The 21541-nt window shown below is 44.7% G+C and overlaps 1 protein-coding gene across 2 annotated transcripts in view; it reads left to right on the forward strand.

The window, feature by feature from the left end:
• Positions 1-21541, forward strand: part of chka (choline kinase alpha) — a 108592-nt gene that overhangs the window by 54840 nt on the left and 32211 nt on the right. For both annotated transcript variants that reach the window (XM_028796076.2, XM_051923499.1), the window contains 2 exons: positions 8737-8795; positions 17557-17644. In XM_028796076.2, coding sequence (XP_028651909.1) covers positions 8737-8795; positions 17557-17644 — 147 coding nt within the window. The remainder of the gene's footprint in view (positions 1-8736; positions 8796-17556; positions 17645-21541) is intronic.

Raw genomic sequence — 21541 nt, forward strand, 5'->3', positions numbered from 1 at the left:
GAACGCATGTGGATGCAGCAGAAATGACTGCTGTGTTCCACACTGGGTTATTCTGTGATTAACAAACGAGTGCGTCAGTCTGCTAATGAATGAATGAACGAGTCAGTTAGTCAGTCAGACATCACACAAACCATGAAAAATGAATCCAATAAACACGCAGCCAGTTGTCAAACACTCAATGAATGAACCCAATCAGAAGTTAGTTGGCCACTCCACCAATCAATGAATGAATGAATGAATGAAACCACTAGCCAATGAGTGATTGAATTGATGAACCAAGCACTCCAGCAGCCAATCAGTCAGCGAGCCACTTAATGCAAAAGGGTGGGCAGTCTAACAATGAATGAATAAATGCAGCCACTAGCCAATGAGTGATTGAATAGATGAATCAATGAATAGATTAATCAAGCATTCAAACAACCAATCAGAAAGCTAGCCATTTAATACAAAGGTGGACCAGTTGACCAATGAATGAATGGATGAATAAATGAAGCCACCAGCCAATGAGTGATTGAATAGATGAATCAATCATTCAAAAAATCAACCAGTTTAATCCAAAGGTGGACCAGTTGACCAATGAATGAATGGAGGAGAAAATGAAGCGACTAGCCAATGAGTGATTAAATAGATGAACCAAGCATTCAAACAACCAATCAGAAAGCGAGCCAGTTAATTCAAAGGTCGGCCAGTCTACCAATGAATGAATGGATGAATAAATGAAGCCACTGACCCAGTGGTTCTCAAATTGTGGGGCAGGCCCCCCTAGGGGGGGCACGAATTAACAAAAAGGGGGGGGGGTGCAAAGATGTGGGAAAAAAGAAAACAAGAATCGAATATATGAAAAATACATCTATTGAAACCGAAACAAATGAACTTAAACTACATTCTGATACTAGAAAAATAAATATAGAGTTAGATAAATGTGGATAAAAGTTAAGTAGGTATAATAAAATATGCATCTATGATATATCATTAATTAAAAAAGAACAAATTGGTATTAGTGGGCTCCTTTCAAAGAAACGTTAGGGGGGCGCGATTAAAACTGTTATGAAAACTCGGGTCGCAAATACTTAAAGGTTGAGAAACGCTGCACTAGCCAATGAGTGATTGGATTGATGAACCAAACACTCCAGCAGCCAATCAGTCAGCGAGCCAGTTAATGCAAAAGGATGGGCAGTCTAACAATGAATGAATAAATGCAGCCACTAGCCAATGAGTGATTGAATACATGAATCAAGCATTCAAACAACCAATCAGAAAGCTAGCCATTTAATACAGAGGTGGACCTGTTGACCAATGAATGAATGGATGAATAAATGCAGCTACTAGCCAATGAGTGATTGAATTGATGAACCAAGCATTCTAGAGAGCCAATCAGAAAGCTAGCCAGTTAATCCAAAGGGTGGGCAGTCTAACAATGAATGAATAAATTGTGAATTTTCCCTTGGGATTAATAAAGTATCTATCTAAATTAAGCCACTAGCCAATGAGTGATTGAATAGATGAGCCAAGCATTCAAACAACCAATCAGAAAGCGAGCCAGTTAATTCAAAGGTCGACCAGTCTACCAATGAATGAATGGATGAATAAATTAAGCCACTAGCCAATGAGTGATTGAATTGATGAACCAAACAGTCCAGCAGCCAATCAGTCACAGCAGCCAATCAGTCAGCAAGCCAGTTAACACAAAGGTGGACCAGTTGACCAATGAATGAATGGATGAGTAAATGAAGCCACTAGCCAATGAGTTATTGAATTGATTAACCAAACACTCCAGCAGCCAATCAGTCAGCGCAATTCGAGCATGATGTGTCACGTTGAGGAGTCCTTCACGTCGCCACTTGCTCAGTTTTAGTTAAACTTTTATTTAAAAAATTTAAAAAAACAAACTGGTGGGTTTGATCTGAAGCCCTTTTAGCAGATGAGACACAGTTGGGGGGATTAGGATGTCTGCTGAACGGATGTACCCCCCCCGCCCTCCACAAAGATGGCATGCTTTGGCTCCCTTCCCTTTTCTTTTGTATCCTTTCTGCTTGTTCTATAAATAGGACCGGGGACATGCAGGTTGCTTGCCAAACTTGCTGCTGCTAAGAGAGGCTGGCACCACTCCTGAGTGCCCACATTGTTTGCCCAGATGAGAAATGAATCCTTTTGTTATTTGTTTTTCTTTTTTTGCCACCAGTCACAGGCTCATTCCTTGCTCTGCAGCCTCAGTCGCTTGGTATAGTTTACGGGTGCGACTACAGGAGCCATTGGCGATGTTTTCAGATTTATTTATTTTTTTTCTGTGTTACTTTACTGACTTTCCACACCATCTCATCGGGCTGAAACCTAACATTTTTTTTTTATATCCAAGGGCATTGTGATAAAAGTACGTTATATAGTGCCTTCAGGAAATCTTGGGGCCCCTTCACTTTTTTTCACATTTTGTTAATCATTTCCATTCATTTTTTTTTATCCCCTCCTCAAGCAACACTCAAGACCCCCAGAGTGACAAAGTGAAAACAGGACTTTTTTTTGCAAATCTCTGTATTATATAAAAAAAAAAAATCCTTTGACACGACAAAACTTTTTGGAAGAGAGATTTTATCAAGTCCCGCGAGATGAGACTTTGGCCATGAGATTTTTTCAAGTCCCGCCTTTCTCTCAACAGGCCACGCCCACAGTCCTCTCACCTCTCATTCGTGTGAATGCTTTTGTCAGACTTAGTTCCTGCACTGTCAGCTCTTATAAAGTTTAACGTTTTCCTCACTTTAAGTTCCCAATTAAAGATGACGTATTATGTCCAAATCTTATTGAAGAATTTTATCCCAAAGGGTTATCAACAGAAGAAATGAGTACACGGGCAATCCTAGCACGATGAAATCAAACGAATTAATGCGAAAATTGTCGATCGATTACACGGCAAATTGGTTAAATGTGTATCAATAGACTACAGTCATATGAAAAAGTTTAGGACCCCCTCTCAGCCTGCATAATAATTGACTCTCCTTTCAACAGTAAAGATATCAGTGGTATGACTTTCATTTCCTAGGAACATCTGAGTACTGCGGTGTTTTCCAAACAAAGATTTTTAGTGACGCAGTATTTAGTTGTAAGAAATTAAATCAAATGTGAAAAACTGGCTGTGCACAAATGTGGGTCCCCTTGTCATTGTGCTGATTTGAATGCCTGTCACTGCTCAATGCTGATTACTTGGTGTGATGAGCTCATTAAGCCTTGAACTTCATAGACAGGGGTGTCCATCATGAGATATAAAGGTATTTAAGGTGGTCAATTACAAGTTGGGCTTCCTTCCCTTTGACTCTCCTCTGAAGAGGGACAGCATGGGATCCTCAAAGCAACTCTCCAAAGATCTGAACACAAAGATTGTTGAGTCTCCTGGTTTAGGGGAAGGCTACAAAAAGCCATCTCAGAGGTTTAAACTGTCAGTTTCTGTAACTGTAAGGAATGGAATCAGGAAATGGAAGGCCACAGGCACAGTTGCTGTTAAACCCAGCAGATCTGGCAGGCCAAGAAAAATACAGGAGCGGCATATGAGCAGGATTGTGAGAATGGTGACAGACAACCCACAGATCACCTCCAAAGACCTGCAAGAACATCTTGCTGCAGATGGTGTATCTGGACATCGTTCTACAATTCAGCACAATTTGCACAAAGAACATCTGTATGGCAGGGTGATGAGAAAGAAGCCCTTTCTGCACTCACGCCACAAACAGAGTCGCTTGTTGTATGCCAATGCTCATTTAGACAAGCCAGATTCATTTCGGAACAAAGTGCTTTGGACTGATGAGACAAAAATGGAGTTATTTGGTCAGAACAAAAAGCGGAAGAAGAACACCGCATTCCAAGAAAAACACCTGCTACCTACTGTCAAATTTGGTGGAGGTCCCATCATGCTGTGGGGCTGTGTGGCCAGTTCAGGGACTGGGGCCCTTGTTAAAGTCGAGGGTCAGATGAATTCAACCCAATATCAACAAATTCTTCAGGATAATGTTCAAGCATCAGTCACAAAGTTGAAGTTACGCATACAGGGGTTGGATATTCCAACAAGACAATGACCCAAAACACAGTTGGAAATCTACAAAGGTATTCATGCAGAGGGAGAAGTACAATGTTCTGGAATGGCCATCACAGTCCCCTGACTTGAATATCATCGAAAATCTATGGGATGATCTGAAGCAGGCTGTCCATCAAATTGAACTGAACTGGAGAGATTTTGTATGAAGAATGGTCAACAAGACCTCCATCCAGAATCAGACACTCATCAGAGGCTATAGGAGGACAGCGTCTAGAGGACAAAAGGAGGCTCAACTAAGTATTGATGTCATATCTCTGTTGGGGTGCACCTGTCTAATTTTGTGATGATGCATATTGCATATTTTCTGTTAATCCAATAAACTTAATGTCACTGCTGAAATCCTACTGTTTCCATAAGGCATGTCAGATATTAAAAGGAAGTTGCTACTTTGAAAGCTCAGCCAATGAGAAACAAAAATCCAAAGAATTAAGAGGGGCTCCCAAACTTTTTCATATGACTATGTGCTGAAACAGTTGGTGGTGATGGTGAAGAAGATGAAAACATCAACTTACAATATCACGGAGAATATCTACAATCGTTAACACCATCTGGTCTTCCACCAGCCGAATTACTGCAGACAGAAGGACGTATCGTAATGTTATTGCGTAATTTATGTCTGAGTGATGGGCTATGCAATAGGATTAGTTGTATTCAAAATTGGTCAAACAATTCTGACATGTAAAATTAACAGGCGACAAGAAAGGTAATGTAGTCCATCTTCAGGGGATAACATTAGATAGATAGATAGATAGATAGATAGATAGATACTTTATTAATCCCAAGGGGAAATTCACTAGAATTTTATTCATTAGAAACCAAAGGAGATCTTGATATGCCATTCGTATTAAAACATTAACAGTTTTCCATTAGAATAGCTTTTGCAAAGACAGTTTCCCTGAATTTCTTCCTCGTTCCTCTGATTTTCTTCATTTCTTTCCTTAAATGGCCCCCAAACAGAAGTGAAGTGTGAAGTGAGGGAGCCAACAGAAGACCAACTGAGTCAGGGCCTCAAACTCCAATTTTCACTCCAACCAGTTGCTTAATCAGATGCCGATTCTTGTTAATTAAACTCGTTCTTTAATTCCATGGCCTGTCGCTGCTCTCATTGTGTAATAGCAGACATTTCTGAAATTGTGGATTTTCTCTTTTCTAAGAGCAGATCAGCATTCCTGAGACCTTCACCTTTCTTTATTTTCAGATATTCTATGATGGACACCAGTTGTTTTGGCTCATTTTGTATCTCATAATTGTTTGGCTGCTAATTAAGGAAAAAGAAACAATTGAAGGGTCTGAGTCTTCAAGAGCAAATCGAATCAAATGAATTAAAAATAAGTTAATTATCTTAGAATAAGAAGAAATAATTATTTCCGCATTTCTTTCCCTTCTCCATTTTTTATTTACCTATATATATTTTGTCCTTTTTTTTTGGTTTATTTTTGCCCTATTAAAAAGCCCTAAACAATTCTCCTTTGGCCATGCTCTCCTTCTCAAGGGTGGGGTTTGATTTGTCTTTAATTCTTTTTTGTATAAATTGATCTATTTGTATGGAATGATTACAATAAAATTAATAAATAAAATTAAAAAAAAAAGAAATTAATTAGCAGCAAAAACAGGTCACTCTTTAAGAAAAGGGTTGGAATGAAAACCTGCAGCCATGGTGGTCCTCCAGGACTGGAGTTGGGCACCCCTGGTTTATAAATATATTTTAAGAGGTTTTTAGGCAGTATCGTAGGATGTTTTAAAGTGGGGGCAGCATGGTGGCGCAGTGGGTAGTGCTGCTGTCTTGCAGTTAGGAGACCTGGGTGTTCACTTCCCGGGTCCTCTCTGCATGGAGTTTGCATGTTCTCTCCGTGTCTGTGTGGGTTTCCTCCCACAGTCCAAAGACATGCAGGTTAGGTTCTAAATTGTGCTTGGTGTGTGTGTGCGCCCTGTGGTGGGCTGGCGCCCTGCCCGGGGTTTGTTTCCTGCCTTGCACCTGGTGTTGGCTGGGATTGGCTCCAGCAGACCCCCATGACCCTGTAGTTAGGATACAGTAATCCCTCACTTATCGCGGGAGATAGGTTCAAAGGCCGACCGCGATAACTGAATTTCCGCGAAGTAGGGACACTATATTTATTTAATCATTTAACGTGTATTTGGACGTTTTTAAACCCTCCCTGTATTGTTTACAACCCACCATTTATCTCTATTAATAACAGGGACAACTGCTAAGTAATATGAAATCGGTAGATAAGTTTACACTTACTGTATAGCGAAGTACACGTAGCAGCTTGTAGGCGGTCATGACGTCGTCGACCTTGTTGCAAAGATTCCTAAAGCAGATTCCATCCAGACTACTGCCTTATCACGTCCACTTGCAACTCGTTTTACGCCCTGGTTAAAGGACACTGCGGCCGTAGATCTTATATGCTTTTCCTCCTTTTTAAATAAAAAGAATCGTGGACTCATTGATGCTGTAATGGTGTCCTGCAGCGGTGTAGCTGTTCCCTTCCTTCAACATATCCAAAACTTTTACCTTTTCTGCAATCATTTGCATCTTCTGTTGGCGCTTGGACATGACCCCTGAAGCAGGAGCACGTTAATGCTGAATGAGTGAGATGAGACTTCCTGGTTAATGCAACACTCCGTCGCTGAGCCAATCAGCAACACACAGGAACTTAACTGCGTGCTCTGATTGGGTAGCTTCTCAGCCATCCGCCAATAGCATCTCTTGTATGAAATCAACTGGGCAAACCAACTGAGGATGCAAGTATCAGAAGTAAAAAGACCCATTGTCCGCAGAAACTCTCGAAGCAGCGAAAAATCTGCGTTATATATTTAGATATGCTTACATATAAAATCCGCGAAAAGTGAACCACGAATTAGCGAGGGATTACTGTATAGCGGGTTGGATAATGGATGGATGGATAATCTAGGGTAAAGTTTTGACGCAGGGATAGTAAGTAGGTACTATTTTCACAGATAAGCGTGCCCGTGTAATTTCTGGCCTCCAGGGGGCGTCATTCTCTGTAACCCTAACCATAACTCTAATGTAAGGAAGCTTAATGAGAGACACAAAAATGGAAATGACCAGAAGACGCCAAAACTAAAATACAGGCCGAGGTCAAATCCGGGTTAAAATGCAATCAAAGTGACGAGTCAGAAAATGAGAGGAGTCTCGAGGCCAGGAATTCAGAGGAAAAGATTTCGTTTGGTCGCCGAGCAGCAGGATATTATTGTCTGCCAAGCTCTGATACCCCAGTAATAATGGTGTCGAATCTTTTGATACCATTGCATGTTTGATGGCAATAATGCGCCACATCCAGGGGGCAACGCCGAGGGGGGTTTCCATGGCAACGGCCAGCACACCACCAGTGGTGAAACCAAAATGGCGTCAAGGGAGAACGTAAACAAAGAGTTTTGTAAGGAGGCAAATAAACCAAATTAAACTGACCTCAGGTTCAGACTCTCCGGACCACCTACACATCAGCTGAGGCTAAGCATGGTCCGGCCTGCCCAAGTACAAGTACAACACCTAATGTATGATGAGGGTACTGGCACAAAAATGGCTGCCGTCATACTGTCCTGGTGGGCACACTGCACATCAGTGGTGGTTGAAGTGGCTCCCCACTCACTGTGTAAAGAACTCTGAATAGTGAGAAAAGTACTATATAAATTGTAAAGAATTATTATTTGTAGATGCCACACGGGCTGGATGGACATCCCGGCCAGGAAAGGAAGCAGACCCGGAAGGAAGAGATGGATGGACAGCCCCTATAAAAGTAGAGATTATCACTAGGGAATTGTTATCCCCCCTAAGTGGGAAGCCAGCAGGGCATGCTGGGAAATGTAGTCCAGTAGAGCAGAGCATGCTGGGAAATGTAGTCTGGCAGGGTTGCCTTGCTGGGGTCACGGGGTGCCAACAGAGGGCGTTGCAGGGAAACAAGCTCCCTACTCTGATAATGGACTTCCATGTAACCTGGAAGTACTTCCATCGGGCAACCGGGTACTCCCAGGTCTGTAATTAAAAGGGACCGCACTCCCTTATTCAGGAGGTAGAGAGGCGACACTCGACTGGACGAGGGCACTGCGGTGGTGAAAGAGTATATTGTGTTTTTGTGCTTTGAGTAATACATTTTGGAGTAATTTCAAATAAAACCTTCATTTAATTGATAACTGTGATCGTGTAGGGGTTTGGGCAGGCTGACGCCCGGGTGTCCATCACATATTATTATTTTCAAAACTCCATAATAGATAATAATAATGTCGAAGAACATTGCATGAGTTGCAAAAATTGAGACCAGGTGGGTCACCTGACATGACTGCCATGTAAGGCAAAGGCGGCTGCACCTCATTGGAGGAGAGCTTTGGCTCCACCCTTAACCCTAAGTCTAGCCTTTGTGTGCTGCCCCCTAGTGATGTGGTCTAGTAACTGTGTTTTACACCGACGTCGTGTACTATTAACATTTGCGAATTTAAAAGTGCATGCTGGGAATGGAAAAACATTATTTTTTCCCCTAGGAGTGTGACTGATGTATGTCAGATTTCACTAACGATTAACTTACTTTAAGTTCAGTGTTTACCTTTTAACTCCATCAGAAGAACGTCTGTTAAGCTCAGCATTTTTTACTATTTATTTTTTAACTTTTTTTTTTTTCTCTTCTCTTCCTTGCCAGAGCTTTGCTCGAGATGACCCCGTCTCCGGTGGTATTCTGCCATAACGACTGCCAGGAAGGTAAGTGTCTGTTCAACTGTTTGTTCCCTTCCTCTAAATCCACAAGCCTGAGGGCATTTCTTTGGAATCCCAAACCGCCACTCAAACATGTTAGCGTCCTTGGGCAGCTTTTCAGTTGGGTCACATGCATCCTAAAGGGGGACTAAATTTGAAAACGAAAGTGTCATCACATCGCATCTGCCACTCCAGGAGGACTCGACCGAGCTGTTTGATCTCTGATGGCCGAATCACCCAGCTGTCATTCGCTAAACGTCTCTCCTGTCACGGACAAAATTAAAAAGGAAAAAACGCCCGGGGGCTGCGTCTCTCTGTCATTAGGACATTAGAACACTCTGGATGAGAACAGGCCATTCAGCCCAACAAAGATCGCCAGTCCTCTCTACTTATTTCTTCCAAAAAAACATCAAGTCGAGTTTTGAAAGTCCCTAAAGTCTTACTGTCCACCACGCTTACTTGGTCACTTATTTCAAGTGTCTATCGTTCTTTGTGTAAAGAAAAACTTCCTGATGTTTGTGTGAAATTTCCCCTTCACAAGTTTCCAACTGTGTCCCCGTGTTCTTAATGAACTCATTTTAAAGTCACCATCTCAACCCACTGGACAAATTCCCTTCATCATTTTAAACCCTTCAGTCAGGTCTCCTCTTCATCTCTTTAAGGCTCAGCTCTTTGAATCTTTCCTCATAATTCATCCCCTGTTGCCCTGAATCAGCCCAGTTGCTCTTCTCTGGACCTTCTCTTGTGCTGCTATGTCTTTATGGAGACCAAAACTGCACCTAGGACTCCAGATGAGGCCTCATCAGTGTGTTATAAAGCTTGAGCAGAACCTCCAGTGACTTGTACTCCACACATCAAGGCGCTATATAACCTGACATTCTGTGAGCCTTCTTAACGGCTTCTGAACACTGTCTGGAAGTCGATAGCTTAGAGTCCACTATGACTCCTAAATCCTTCTCATAAGGTGGACTGTTGATTTTCTGACCGCCCATTGTGTATTCAAATCTCACGTTTTTACTTCCTATGTGTAATACTTTACATTTACTGATATTAAATTTCATCTGCTCAAGCCTGTCTGCTATCCACGTCCTTCTGTGATGATATAATAGATTCCAAATTATCTGCTAATCCACCTCTCTTGGTGTCATCTGCAAACTTCACCAGCTTGTTCCTTATATTCCTATCTAAATCATTTATAGATAGTAAAAGTAGCAGCGGCCCCAGCACTGCCCCCTGCTGGTCACCACTCTTCACATCGGCCAGTTCTGATGAGGTTCCTCTCATCATCACCCTTCCTGTGTCTGAGCCAATTCTTCACCCATCGACACACCACACCCTGAACTCCCACTTCTTTAAGTTTGATGCCCACCCTCTCATGTGGCACCTTATCAAAAGCTTTCTGAACGTCCACATCAATAATCTCATCTGCTCCACTCTGGTTGTATCCTTTTCTTGCCTCCTCATAGAATTCCAGCCTGTTAGTAAAACACGACCTCCCTCTTCTGAACCCACACTGACTGTTCCTAATAACTCCTGTCCCTGCCAGGTGTTGCTCAATCTTATCCTTAATAATTCCTTCCATTAATTTTCCTGTGATGCATGTTAAGCTTACTGGCCTGTAGTTGCTCTGATCTGCCCGGTCACCCTTTTTATTTAACAGGATGATATTTGCCATTTTCCAGTCCTTCGGAATCTCTCCAGTGCGCAGTGACTTCCTAAAAATATGTGTCAAGGGTTTCTATCTGCACTCAATAAGAACTCGAGGGTAAATATTATCTGGTCCTGGTGATTTATTTGATTTCAGCCTATTTAATCTCAGCAGCTCTTCTCTCTCTTCAATTTCCAAATCCCTCAGCACCTCCTTAGTAGTCCCTGTTACTGCTCTGTGGTTATCCACTTGTAAACACCTCAGAAAAATGTAAGTTTAGGGCATCTGCTATTTCACTGTCTGTATCGTTTAATTCCCTTTTACTATTTCTGATGCACTTGACCTCCTCCTTGACTGTTGTTTTATTACTAAAATACTGAATGGCCTGACTCCTCCAAATCGGTGGGAATAAAACACATGAGGTCCGCCAACTCGGCCAGCAATGAACAACTCTAGCTAGAAATCCGAAGCGAGAACACACACACACACAGTGTCGTGAAAAAGTGTTGACGATTTCCTCTACTTTGGATTATTCAGAACACTTTTAATGTTTACGATCTCACAACAAATGTAGTAGGATAGAAAAGACAACCCGAGTTAACACGATGCACCGTTTATTAAAGGAAAACAAATAATTTCAAATTATGGCAACCAGTTGTATTTATGCTACTCAGTGCAAAGTCAGTCATCTCATCTATATTGGTGAGATGACTGACTGACTTTGGTCAGCCTTGATGTTGTTTTTAAAGTGCTTTATAAATAAATAAATAAATAGATTGGTGCAGTGGTAGCGCTGCTGCCTCGCAGTTAGGAGACCCGGGTTCGCTTCCCAGGTCCTCCCTGTGTGGAGTTTGCATGTTCTCCCTGTATCTGCGTGAGTTTCCTCCCACAGTCCAAAGACATGCAGGTTAGGTGGATTGGCGATTCTAAATTGGCCCTAGTGTGTGCTTGGTGTGTGGGTGTGTTTGTGTGTGTCCTGCGGTGGGTTGGCACCCTGCCCGGGTGCATCTTGCTCTGTGACACCCACCACCGTCCTGTCCCCTCTCACATAGCATAGCACATAGGTTAGGAGCACCCGCTGATATACAGTGCATTGTCGCACCCACCACATAACAAACCAATGCCATCTCGCCTCTCTGACTTTGTCTCCCAACCGTCAAACTTGAGCTGACCCTCTAATGTCCTCATTTCTAATCCTGTCCATCCTCATCACACCCAACACAGATCTTAGCATCTTTAACTCTGCCACCTCCAGCTCTGTCTCCTGTGCCACCGTCACCAGCCCATACAACATAACTGGTCTCACTACCATCCTGTGTAGACCTTCTCTTTCACTCTTCAATGAAACACTTCTGGCAACGGGAGATCAGGCTTTGGCATCACCGTGGAGAAATTTCAAATTCAGATAGATAGATAATGAAAGGCACTAGATAATAGATAGATAGATAGATAGATAATCAAAGGCACTATATAATAGATAGATAAATAGATAGACAGATAGATAGATGCCTCCCTGTGTGGAGTTTGCATGTTCTCCCCGTGTCTCTGTGGGTTTTCTCCCACAGTCCAAAGACATGCAGGTTAGGTGGATTTGCGATTCTAAATTGGCCCTAGTGTGTGCTTGGTGTGTGGGAGTGTTTGTGTGTGTCCTGCGGTGGGTTGGCACCCTGCCCGGGATGGGTTCCTGCCTTGTGCCCTGTGTTGGCTGGGATTGGCTCCAGCAGACCCCCGTGACCCTGTGTTCGCATTCAGCGGGTTGGAAAATGGATGGATGGATAGATAGATAGATAGATAGATAGATGTGAAAGGCACTATATAATGGATAGATGTGAAAGACATTTTATGATAGATAGATAGATAGATAGATAGATAGATAGATAGATAGATAGATAGATACTTTATTAATCCCACGGGGAAATTCCCATACTCCAGCAGCAGCATACTGATAAAAAAACAATATTATTTAAAAAGTGATAAAAACACAGTGCAAGTTAAAAAGTGCAAGATGGAGAGTGCCAGGCAGGTATAACAGACAATAACTTTGTATAATGTTAACGTTTACCCCCCGGGTGGAATTGAAGAGTCACATAGTGTGGTGGAGGAACGATCTCCTCAGTCTGTCAGTGGAGCAGGACGGTGACAGCAGTCTGTCTCTGAAGCTGCTCCTCTGTCTGGAGATGATCCTGTTCAGTGGCTCCAGTGGATTCTCCATGATTGACAGGAGTCTGCTCAGTGCCCGTCGCTCTGCCACAGATGTCAAACTGTCCAGCTCCATGCCAACAATAGAGCCTGCCTTCCTCACCAGTTTGTCCAGGTGTGAGGCGTCCCTCTTCTTTATGCTGCCTCCCCAGCACACCACCGCGTAGAAGAGGGCACTCACCACAGTCGTCTGATAGAACATGTGCAGCATCTTATTGCAGATGTTGAAGGACGCCAGCCTTCTAAGGAAGTATAGTCCGCTCTGTCCTTTCTTGTACAAAGCATCAGTATTGGCAGTCCAGTCTAATTTATCATCCAGCTGCACTCCCAGATATTTATAGGTCTGCACCCTCTGCACACAGTCGCCTCTGATGATCACAGGGTCAATGAGGGGCCTGGTCCTCCTAAAATCCACCACCAGCTCCTTGGTTTTGCTGGTGTTCAGTTGTAGGTGGTTTGAGTTGCACCATTTAACAAAGTCCTTGATTAGGTCCCTATACTCCTCCTCCTGTCCACTCCTGATGCAGCCCACGATAGCAGTGTCATCAGCGAACTTTTGCATGTGACAGGACTCCGAGTTGTATTGAAGTCTGATGTATGTTGGCTGAACAGGACCGGAGAAAGTACAGTCCCCTGTGGCGCTCCTGTGTTGCTGACCACAATGTCCGACCTGCAGTTCCCAAGACGCACATACTGCGGTCTGTCTGTAAGATAGTCCATGATCCATGGCACCAGGTATGAATCTACTCCCATCTCTGTCAGCTTGTCCCTAAGGAGCAGAGGTTGGATTGTGTTGAAGGCGCTAGAGAAGTCCAGAAACATAATTCTTACAGCACCACTGCCTCTGTCCAAGTGGGAGAGGGATCGGTGTAGCATGTAGATGATGGCATCCTCCGCTCCCACCTTCTCCTGGTATGTGAACTGCAGAGGGTCGAGGGCATGGTGGACCTGTGGCATCAGGTGGTGAAGCAGCAGCCCCTCCACATTGGAGGTTTTTTTAATTGCAAACTGCCCACTTAAGGTCCCACCACCACATCTCAATGGGGTTCAAGTTAGGATTTTGTTAAATACTCCCCTTAACTTTCCTTTGACAGTTGGCACATTGCTGTTGTTCTGCCCGTATAGGAGAAGCCCCCCCCCCCTTTGTTTCAGTTTACCTTGCGGGCTTCATGCTGGGCTATGAGGGGGTACCAGAAACCCAAAAATGAAGCACATGCATGTGATGATCACTCCGGCACAGCTGAGGCCTCCCTAATAGCCCACAAAACAAATCTGATCCCAAGGCAGAGCCGGACCCCCATGAAAATGTGAGGTTTCAGGCCTGATTAGGGCTCAGAAGGGCATTCGGACTTTTAAATTCAAAGGAATAGCAAAAAAGTCCCCAAAAAAACTTTGAAGTTTATCTGACCAGAGGGAGAACAGGCTGAAGAAGAAACAAATCCAGAAATAATCCGCATAAAGTCTGAACTAGTGTAAGCCACCCTAAAATGTAATCACTTACTTCTTGAGGTAGAAATACATAATAAACAAGAAGAGTTGGGTTAAATATTGAAATGTATGCTTCAAAATAAATGCTTAGTCTAAATATTCTTGATTGTAAAAGAAAAAAATGAAAAATAACACCAGATTTGCAGTCAGTGACCTTGAAATAGTCTAAAACGATATGCTACATGCTTATGTTTAAACTTTGTCTTTTTTTTTAACCTTCTGGGAGGGGGGCTCTTAGAGGGCTCGGACCACCGGTAAAGAATCAAATCTCAAAAATATGATCATATAAATGATCAGCAACCTTGAAATCACATAAAACGACCCTCTTTATGCCTACATTACCCATCCCCATTTTTTCAAAATTTCACGAAAAGGAACAACTTTGACCCCCTTGTATTCCATTAGGGGGGGTGAACCCCTGAGGTCGACTGAGCCTCAGGTCCTTCTGATCGTTTTTGCTGAAGACCCCTACTGTATTGGTTTACTTTTTATCATAAAGGGGTATCTTCCTGTAGGAAATGTGGACCAAGATGGCTTAAAAATGAAGGTCTTTCCGGTCTAAAGAACCAAAGATGGGGGGGGGGGGGGGGGTTCCAAAAAGATTGACATCTTACATAACTTGACATCAAGACGATCTGAATGGTTAATCATATGTGGGGGTTTTTGTTTTGTCAGTCAGGAAGAACTTTTTATTTCAAAGCATTCATTGGAGGGAGGGACACCCAAGTGACTGTCCATAAAACTTTTGTGCAAAATTTTGTGCTAAAATTACCAAGGGGAGACCCCACTACCCCACTCGATGAAACAACTAGGCTAAAAACACCAAGGGGAGACCCCACCACCCTGATTGATGCAAAAATGGTGTGTTGTGGGCTAATATCACCAAGGGGGGATCCCACTTGATGAAACAACTTGGTACCTGTGGGCTAAAATCACCAAGGGGGGACCCCACCACCCCGCTTGATGAAACAATGGGGTGTCATGGGCTAATATCACCAATGTGGGTCCCCACTACCCCACTCAATGAAACAACTGGGTGCCGGTGGGCTAAAAACATCAATTAGGGGCTCCACTACCCTGCTCGATGAAACAATGGGGTGCCTGTGCAGTAAAATCAACAAGGGGGGACCCCAGCACCTCTCTAAATGAAAACATTGGGTGTTGTGGACTAATATCACAAAGGGGGGGGCCACAACCGCACTCAATGAAACAACTCAGGGCCTGTGGCCTAAAATCACCAAGAGGGGATCCCACCACCCCACCTGATGAAACAACTGGGTGCCAGTTGGCTAAAAACACCAAGGAGGACCCCACCATCCTGATTGATGATAAAATGGTGGGTTGTGGGCTAATATCACCAAGGGGGAACCCTACTTGATGAAACAACTCGGTACCCGTGGTCTAAAATCACCAAGGGGGGACCCCAACACCCTGATTGATGAAAAAATGGTGTGTTGTGGGCTAATATCACCAAGGGGGGACCCCACTTGATGAAACATCTTGGTACCTGTGGGCTAAAATCACCAAGGGGGACCCCACCACCCCGCTTGATGAAAAAATGGGGTGTCATGGGGTAATATCACCAATGTGGGACCCCACTTAATGAAACAACTGGGTGCCGGTTGGCTAAAAATACCAAGGAGGGACCCCACTACCCTGCCCGATGAAACAATGTGGTGCCTGTGGGGTAAAATTACCAAGGGGGACCCCAACACCACTCTAAAAGAAAACATTGGGTGTTGTGGACTAATATCACAAAGGGGGTCCCCACTACCGCACTTGATGAAACAACTCAGGGCCTGTGGCGTAAAATCACGAAGAGGGGATCCCACCACCCCACTTGATGAAACAACTGGGTGCTGGCTGGCTAAAATCACCAAGGCGGGACCCCACTACCCTGCTTGATGAAACAATGGTGTACATGTGGGCTAAAATTGCCAAAGGGGATCCCACCAAACAAATCGATGAAATAATGGTGTGGCAGTGGGTAGTCCCCACCACCCAGCTCAGCGAAACAATGGGGTGGCCGTGAATTAAAATCTGCAAGGGGGACCCCAACACCCTGCTTGATGAAAAAAATCGGGTATTGTGGGCTAAAATCCCCGAGGGTGTTTCCCACCCCTCTCTGCTCGATGCTGATGATAAATATTAAGAATTCCTGCGCTACATTAAACGGCCGAGTCTTCACATGTTGCATTGTTTGAAGTATAATCAAGGAGCTTTTTCACCCAGGGGTCTCTGGGGGTCCTAATCCGCCCTTGGTTACAACCCTAGTGACGCCACTGCTTGAGTAGAGTGAGTCTGTAAGACTGAGAGGACAGCTGGTCACGTCCACCACCCCAAGGCTGCGTGCCCACTTTGAGATGTCCGTCCACCACATGGAGGAGTTGGGATGACTAGAGGGGTCTTTCTTTTGTCGGGTTGAGCTGGAGATGGTCCTCCTCCATCCAGGTTGGAATATCCGTGAGATATGTTGAGATTCCAGCGTCTGGAGGGGATGACAGATACAATGTTATGTCAGGACACGAGAGAAGATTTTTTTTTCAAAGGGTGAAAGCACCTGAGAGACGCATAACAGGAAACGTTCGAAGCCGGGAGACGGACCATAAAAATAAAAAGAATTCAGATATTAGCGAGAGGAGGAACCCTGGCTTAAACATGACAGTGTGCACCTGTGGCCACTTATCATGGGGCGCCATCACTTGTGTGTGCCAGCTGCTCCCATTCACACAGTGATACTGGGCAGCTTCTCCGAGCCCTTGGGACCACCGCCAGACAGCATTCTGAAATTGGTAAAGACCCCCCCCCCACCCCCCATCAAACCAAGACAGGCCATTTGTGAAGTATGTCAAAGGTGAAGATGTAAGACAGTGTGGCCCCTTGGGAAGCCCTTAGGACCCCCCACAGTGGTCAAGGCCACTGGACTTTAGACCCTAAGCTGTGCAGGATCAGACCCTCTGTGTGTCCCCCCCCTGCATTCATAACACATCCCCGTCCTCACGAGGTCTGCTCCTCGGTTCCATGCGTTACACTTTTACTGCACGTACGGCGGCCCGCTCCCTCGCTGTAAATATTAAGCCGGACCACCGCCTTTCATTTCGTGCAAATCCCCTCCCTCCCCTCCCCCACACACACAAACTGCTGGCCATCGAATGCCATTGTGCTGCTTTTTTTTTTTTTTTTTTCCCTCTCAGGAATGTTTTGAAAAATCTCGAGGCCCCCCTAGACCACCCCCCCCCCCCCCCCCACTGCATTCCCAAAACCATCCCCCCAACCCCCCCCCCCCCCCCCCCCCCCCCCAAGTCGGATGTGCCAAAGTGACTCGTGATCATCTGCTGTTTTGTATTAGTGGACTCTGTGGGAAATGGAGGTTGTGTTTTGAAGTGGGAGGAACGATTGAATTATTTATCTTCCCTATTTTCTCTTTTCAAGGTAATGTTTTACTGTTGAAGGGCCGAGAGGAATCCGAAAAGCAGAAACTCATGCTGATCGACTTTGAGTACAGCAGCTACAATTACAGGTAAGGAAGAGGTGACAGCAGCAGTCGTCATCGTCGTCGTCATCAGTTCTTTGTGTGGCTTTTGTCTGCCGTCTCCCGTCACACACACACTTGTGCTCCTGCATCCACACCTACGGGGCCGGGCACCGGCCCAGGGGCGCCAAAGCCCCTCTTTGAATTAATAATAATTTATTCCATTTATATAGCGCCTTTACACAGTGAGTGTGCAGCCACTTCCACCATCCCTAACGTGTAGCATCCACCTGGATGATACGACGGCAGCCATTTTGTGCCAGTCCACTCACCACACATGAGCTGTTAGGTGGGCACGTGGTGAGAGAAACAGCCAATTAGAGCCAAGGGATTATTGGGGGCAGAGTGGACATCTGGATACCCCCTAATCTTTATGAAGGGATCTTTTATGACCACAGAGAGTCAAGACGTCGATTTTATGTCTCATCCTTCTTTACTGCCCAGGGTCCCCGTCACTGCACTTGGGCAATTGGGGTCCACATTCAGACCACGGGGTAAGTGCCCCCTGCTGGCCTCAACCAACACCTCTTCCAGCAGCTAATCAAACTTTTGCAAGGTGGTCTGGCCGGGGCCGAAGCATGCTTAGCTTCAGGTGGACGCATGCGTGTGGCACGGCTGCTGGCATTGCCCCCTCCATCTCCCAGCACTCCCTGTTCAGGAGATATGCTGCGATCCCCCCTCCCAAGTACAATGCTCCAATTCCCCCACTCCAGTAAAAGGCCAAGGGGTGCAACCCCCCCCCCCCCCCAAATCCTCTTTCGTCAATCTGACTGTAGTTCTAAAAGGGGCACTCCATTGTAGATGGGCATTTGTAACCCACACTGCATAGGGGCCTACTGTACCCTTGAGTCGGCCCTATCCATCTCCATTATACATTTAAGTTTATTCACTTAGCAGACACTTTTCTCCAAAATGGCATACAGAAGAGGTCCGCATAATCAGTCTGGGGGGGGGCTCTGCTTGGGAACGAGTGTGACAAAAATTAGTGCGTTACAGTTCCTAAGTGACAAAACCTAACCGCTTATGTCAGTCAGGCAGACATTCACCAGACGAGGGGCTTCCATCACTCCGTTAACACATTGAGGGAAGTAAGTAGTTTGAATGGCGGTGGTCAGCTCATCCCACCAGCCAGGAGCTACATATGAAAAGTGTCTGGATTGAGATTTGAGGCCACAAAGAGGTGGCATCACCAGACTCCATTCACTGGCAGACCTGAAGTGGTGAGAAGGAGCAGAGGACCTCAGCAGTGTCTCCACATACTCTACTACTCTGTGCTGGCTGTCCAATCTGACGACAGAATTTTTTCAACCGAGCAGTGGCACCTAAACACAAGAAAAAAAAATGTCCTTCAAAAGGGGAGGGTAACCGTAAACCCCAGGCCTGAAACGATAAAAGGCAAAGCAAAGTTCTTTTATTAAAGATTAACATAAATAGAAACCGATAACATCGGTCCTTGAATTAATTGTTGCTCTATGGCCAGTTGACAACAGAGAAGATGAAAACTGCAAAAGAGAAAGTCACACACGGTGACAGTCCTGGAGATCTTGGCCAACTAACTGGCCACTCTGTGCTTCTCGTTCTAACAACAGAATCTGACGACAGAAATTTTTTTAACCGATGACTCCAGTACTCCCGGTATCTGAGATGACTTTTCCATAGGCAGGAGAACAGCAGCTTGGCAATAGACCAGTGGCACCAAAACACAAAAAAATGTCCTTCAAAAGGGGAGGGTAACCGTAAACCCCAGGCCTGAAAGGACAAAAGGCAAAGCAAAGTTCTTTTATTAAAGATTAACATAAATAGAAACCGATAACATCGGTCCTTGAATTAATTGTTGCACTATGGCCAGTTGACAACAGAGAAGATGAAAACTGCAAAAGAGAAAGTCACATACGGTGACAGTCCTGGAGATCTTGGCCAACTAGCTGGTCACTCCCTGCTTTTCATTCTAACGTGGAGTCTGTGCTGGCCGTCCAATCTGACGACAGACTTTTTTCAACTGATGGCTCCAATACTCCCAAGTATCTGGGATGACATTTCCATAGGTAGGAGAAACAGCTTGACAGTAGAGCAGTGGCACCTAAACACAAAAAAAATGTCCTTCAAAGGGGAGGGTAACCATAAACCCCAGGCCTGAAAGGATAAAAGGCAAAGCAAAGTTCTCTTATTAAAGATTAACATAAATAGAAGCCGACAACATCGGTCCTTGAATTAATTGTTGCACTGTGGCTAGTTGACAACAGAGAAGATGAAAATTGGGAAGGAGAAAGTCACACACGGTGACAGTCCTGGAGATCTTGGCCAACTAACTGTCCACTCCGTGCTTCTCGTTCTAAAAACAGAATCTGACGACAGAAATTTTTTTAACCGATGACTCCAATACTCCCGGTATCTGAGATGGCTTTTCCATAGGCAGGAGAAAAACAGCTTGGCAGTAGACCAGTGGCACCAAAACATAAAAAATGTCCTTCAAAAGGGGAGGGTAACCGTAAACCTCCGGCCTAAAAGGACAAAAGGCAAAACAAAGTTCTGCTATTAAAAGAATTTACTTAAAGAATCAGAAGGCCTCCCAAAGCAAACGACTGCAGCGCATAATTCCCGTGCCCATGTATGTGTGTGTATGTGTGTTTTTTTTCCCAGATATGCCAGTTAGTTTGATTGTTGACTCTAACCTGCCCCTCTGTGTAGATGGATGCCCAGGCGAGTATGCCATACGATGGACTAGCGTCCTTGAATGAAATCCGTTTTTCATCATCAGCTTTAGGAATCGACTTAATCCCGGCAGGGCTTAATAAATTAATTATTAAATTGAATTTAATTACATAGAACAAGAAATTTACAGTAAGCAATATCCCACTTTTTGTTTGATTATATTTATGAATGAATTTTTGTTATTCATGAAAACAGATGTCTATGCATACAGTATCAACATAATGACAGATATACAGTACATAATATACAGTATTATATAGTGTGTGTGTGTGTGTGTGTGTGTGTGTGTGTGTGTGTGTGTGTGTGTGTGTGACACCTAACATTATCAAGGAGTGCATCCGAGTTTGTGGAATGGTGGCCCCACAGGAACAGGCGCCAGTCACTCTGGTGGGAACCCTGGTTTAGCACTAAAGTGCACTGAAAGAAGATGGCGTCCCCTCCAGGACAAGAGCATATCAGTCTGGTGTGACCTCAGATTGAGCACTCCTGTGCCTGCCCTCTAGATGAGGGCGGTTCTTTAATGTTGACATCAGGCTGGCCCCGCCTATTGGGATGAGGGCGGTTCTTTAATGCTGAAATCAGGCTGGCCCCGCCTCTTGAAATGAGGACGGTTCTTTAATGTTGACATCAGGCTGGCCCCGCCTCTTGAGATGAGGGCGGTTCTTTAATGTTGACATCAGGCTGGCCCCGCCTCTTGAGATGAGGGCGGTTCTTTAATGTTGAAATCAGGCTGGCCCCACCTATTGGGATGAGGGCAGTTCTTTAATGTTGAAATCAGGCCGGCCCTGCCTCTTGAGATGAGGGTGGTTCTTTAATGTTGACATCAGGCTGGCCCCGCCTCTTGAGATGAGGGCGGTTCTTTAATGTTGAAATCAGGCTGGCCCCACCTATTGGGATGAGGGCAGTTCTTTAATGCTGAAATCAGGCCGGCCCCGCCTCTTGAGATGAGGGTGGTTCTTTAATGTTGACATCAGGCTGGCCCCGCCTCTTGAGATGAGGGCAGTTCTTTAATGTTGACATCAGGCTGGCCCCGCCTCTTGAGATGAGGGCGGTTCTTTAATGTTGAAATCAGGCTGGCCCCACCTATTGGGATGAGGGCAGTTCTTTAATGCTGAAATCAGGCCGGCCCCGCCTCTTGAGATGAGGGTGGTTCTTTAATGTTGACATCAGGCT

The sequence above is a fragment of the Erpetoichthys calabaricus genome, chromosome 2 (assembly GCF_900747795.2).
Source record: "Erpetoichthys calabaricus chromosome 2, fErpCal1.3, whole genome shotgun sequence".
NCBI lineage: Eukaryota > Metazoa > Chordata > Cladistia > Polypteriformes > Polypteridae > Erpetoichthys > Erpetoichthys calabaricus.